This window comes from Nestor notabilis, unplaced genomic scaffold, assembly GCF_000696875.1.
Source record: "Nestor notabilis isolate BGI_N333 unplaced genomic scaffold, ASM69687v1 scaffold24909, whole genome shotgun sequence".
Classification (NCBI taxonomy): domain Eukaryota; kingdom Metazoa; phylum Chordata; class Aves; order Psittaciformes; family Psittacidae; genus Nestor; species Nestor notabilis.
In genome coordinates, this window is record NW_009944490.1 from 1 (window position 1) to 2,895 (window position 2,895).

Consider the following 2,895-nt stretch of genomic DNA (forward strand, 5'->3'; position numbering starts at 1 on the left):
TCCTGCCCAGGGTCACACGCTGAGGTTTGAAGTCCCCACATTCCAAGGGTGTGGGGTGATGCCTACAGGTCTGCTTATGGGGAAACCATGGCTCGAAGCACATAGTTGGTGTTGAAGCATGAAGAGCTTTGAGAAAGGTGAGAAGAAAGGGGCTCATCTCTGCTCCCTGCAGTTCAGGGGCTTTGCTGGGCTCCTGCCTGAAGCAGCAGAGTGCAAACAATGTGAGGCTGCAACTGCTCATCCAGACTCATCTCAACCCCAGTGCTCTCTGCTGGGGACCCTGCCTACACCCTGCGACACCCGCCAGCCCCACCCCCCCTCCCACCCCCGCCCCTCCCGGCCCCATCCTGTCCCTCCCCAGCAGCAACCTTCCACCCAAGGAGCAAAGCCTGGACCCACAAGGCTGGTGTAATGCAAGAAAATAGGGATTTTTCTTCTTCCTCTTTTCTGAATCCATGTGGGATCCAAGCTGGTTTCTCCTGCAATGAGCCAGGGCAGGGGAGCTGGGGCTCAGCACGACTATTCCAGCTCACCTTGCCCTGGGCATGGTGCTGTGCCAGGCAGGGGATGATGCCCCAAGCAAGAAAGAGGGATGGATCCCTCCCTTCCCCACATCAGACGCCCAAGCAGTGCACAGACCCCTAATTACTGGGGATGGTCACATCCTGCCAGGCAGCTGAGTACCACCATGGTATCCAGACCAGGATGCAGGCACTGAGCATGACTTATCGCTGCCCATGGGCTGCAGCCTATCTCCTAGCTGATGGACCTACCAAGGGTCCAGACCAGTGCTCCCAGTTTGCAGCAGCAGCCAGGCTCAGGTCCTACCTGGACAGAGGTGCAGGTGGAGATAATGCTCGTGTCATATATAGTGTTGCTGTCATTGATGTCATCTGGCAAAGCAGGGCTCTTCTCTGTCTTCGGTGGCAGGGTGATGGGGGGCAAGGGATTCTTGGGGGAGAGGTTCACATCAGTGCCATTGCCAAAAGCTTGGATGGCATTTCCTAGGGGGTAGGAGACGTTTATTGGAGGCTGCACCCCACCAGGGATGGGGCAGGGTGAGGAGGGGGACAGGGAAGCGCCTTACGGAGACACGGGTTTTCCGTGAAGTCTCGGAGGAACTTCTCACACTCTTCCTCCATGTTGCCACTGCCTTTGCAGGAGCACCAGGGTGATATGGTGATGCTGGTGGTGCTGGCATCAATGTAGTTGGGCGTCATATCAAAGCCTGCTCCCAGGTAAGGAGAAAGAAGAGGGATGAGGAGCTGTAGTGCAAGAGACCCTTCACCATCCCTACCCCGCGGCACTCACCGATGAGCCCTGCATAGGAGCCCAGGCAAGCCTGGTAGTTGTCCCCAGGGCAGCTCGTAAGGGTCTGGAAGGAGGCTTGGCAGTTGGTGTGGAAATCAGCCAAACGGGACCTGGGTGCAAAAAGCGAGAGGGACAGGGATGGGATTTCACCACTGCTCCCGGCATGGAACAACGGAGCAGCAAGGAGCAACAGTCAAGGCCAGGTTACTGCATCCCTGGCAGTGTTCAAGGCCAGGTTGGACACAGGGGCTTGGAGCAACCTGCTCTAGTGGAAGGTGTCCCTGCCCGGGGCAGGGGTTGGAGCTGGAGGAGCTTTAAGGTCCGTTCAACACAAACCAGGCTGTGATTCTATGATCTAAGTCTATTGAAGGACAACTGACTCACCCCACCACTCCTGCCAGAACACACCAGAAACTTCACAGCCTCATTTGGCCACTCCGCTGCCAGTGGCATTAAGCGACTGTAAAATTTCACCACTTGCTTTTATCTTCCCTCTGAAATGTTAAAGCTCAGAGTGCAACTAAAACACCTGAGGTTGGGGGTTACATTTCCCTTTCTTCTTTGGAAGCTGAGAAGGGGAAAGACCAAAAGTCAGGCTTGCAGAAAGCCCAGCTGAGATGCGCCTGCCCTCAGAAGGAGTAGAAATAGGGAGAACCAGCAGGACCAGGAGGGATAAGAAAGGGACAAGAGACACTGATTTCCACTCCTAACTTCCTCACTGCTTGGCATAATGCACAGCAAAAGCGTAAGGAGGGATGGGAGCACAGGTGCTTCCAGGTGCAGCAGCAACTGGACTTTGCTGACACAAACCCACGCTTCCCATGTGATGCCCTGAAGATTTACCTTGGGATGAATCGAATCACTGTGGCGGAAGGATAAAGAAATGGGAAGGATGTCCAAGAGGACAGACAGATGGACCAGGTGGGCCAATGGACTGGCTACAGATTCCCAAACTGACTCAGTCATGGAATGACTAAACGTGAGGCTGAATTGTGCCCCGCGCTGGATCTCAATCACAAGCAGGAATCGCTGCAAAGCAGCCAAACTGCTGACATTGGAGATGAGACCTTGATTTCATAACAGAAAATCTCCTCAGCTCTTTTTTCCCACACTTCTTACAGAAAGCAGGAGGCATACATTATTTTCCTCAGCTTCCTTTTCCTTGCTTCTTAATTAAATGTCATCTTTGTCCAACCAGTGATCAAATCATCCAACGGTACCTGCCTAAAGCCATAAGAACTGATGAAAATAAGGGGTAGAAATTGTGTGTGGGTTTGGGTTGGTTTTTTTTAATAGGAATTATTTGTTTTCAGAAGGTTTCGATCAAATTAGGTGGAGGAAGAAAAGCAGCAGTGATTAAACGAGGGAGAAGGAACCAGCAGTGCTACCTTCCATCCACCCAGCACTTCCCATCATGCCACATCTTGAGCACGCTAAGGGAGCGAGGGGCTGAAATGCAGCCAGAGAGGAGCAGAGATGCTGGTGCTGAGCCCACAGCCCAAAGGCCACTGTGGCTTCATGGAATGACAGGGAAAGGACATAAGAAGGAATAACGCACAGCTGCTTGGGGCTGGATGCTCCATG

At 53.3% G+C, this 2,895-nt stretch overlaps 1 protein-coding gene across 1 annotated transcript in view; it reads right to left on the reverse strand.

The window, feature by feature from the left end:
- Window positions 1-828: 828 nt before the first annotated feature.
- The window catches only part of LOC104411899 (GDNF family receptor alpha-2), a gene marked incomplete at both ends in the record, with an annotated part of 16,242 nt that continues 14,175 nt past the window's right edge, over window positions 829-2,895 (reverse strand). Inside the window, 3 exons of the mRNA XM_010022446.1 lie at window positions 829-1,004; window positions 1,088-1,228; window positions 1,312-1,421. Coding sequence (XP_010020748.1) covers window positions 829-1,004; window positions 1,088-1,228; window positions 1,312-1,421 — 427 coding nt within the window. The remainder of the gene's footprint in view (window positions 1,005-1,087; window positions 1,229-1,311; window positions 1,422-2,895) is intronic.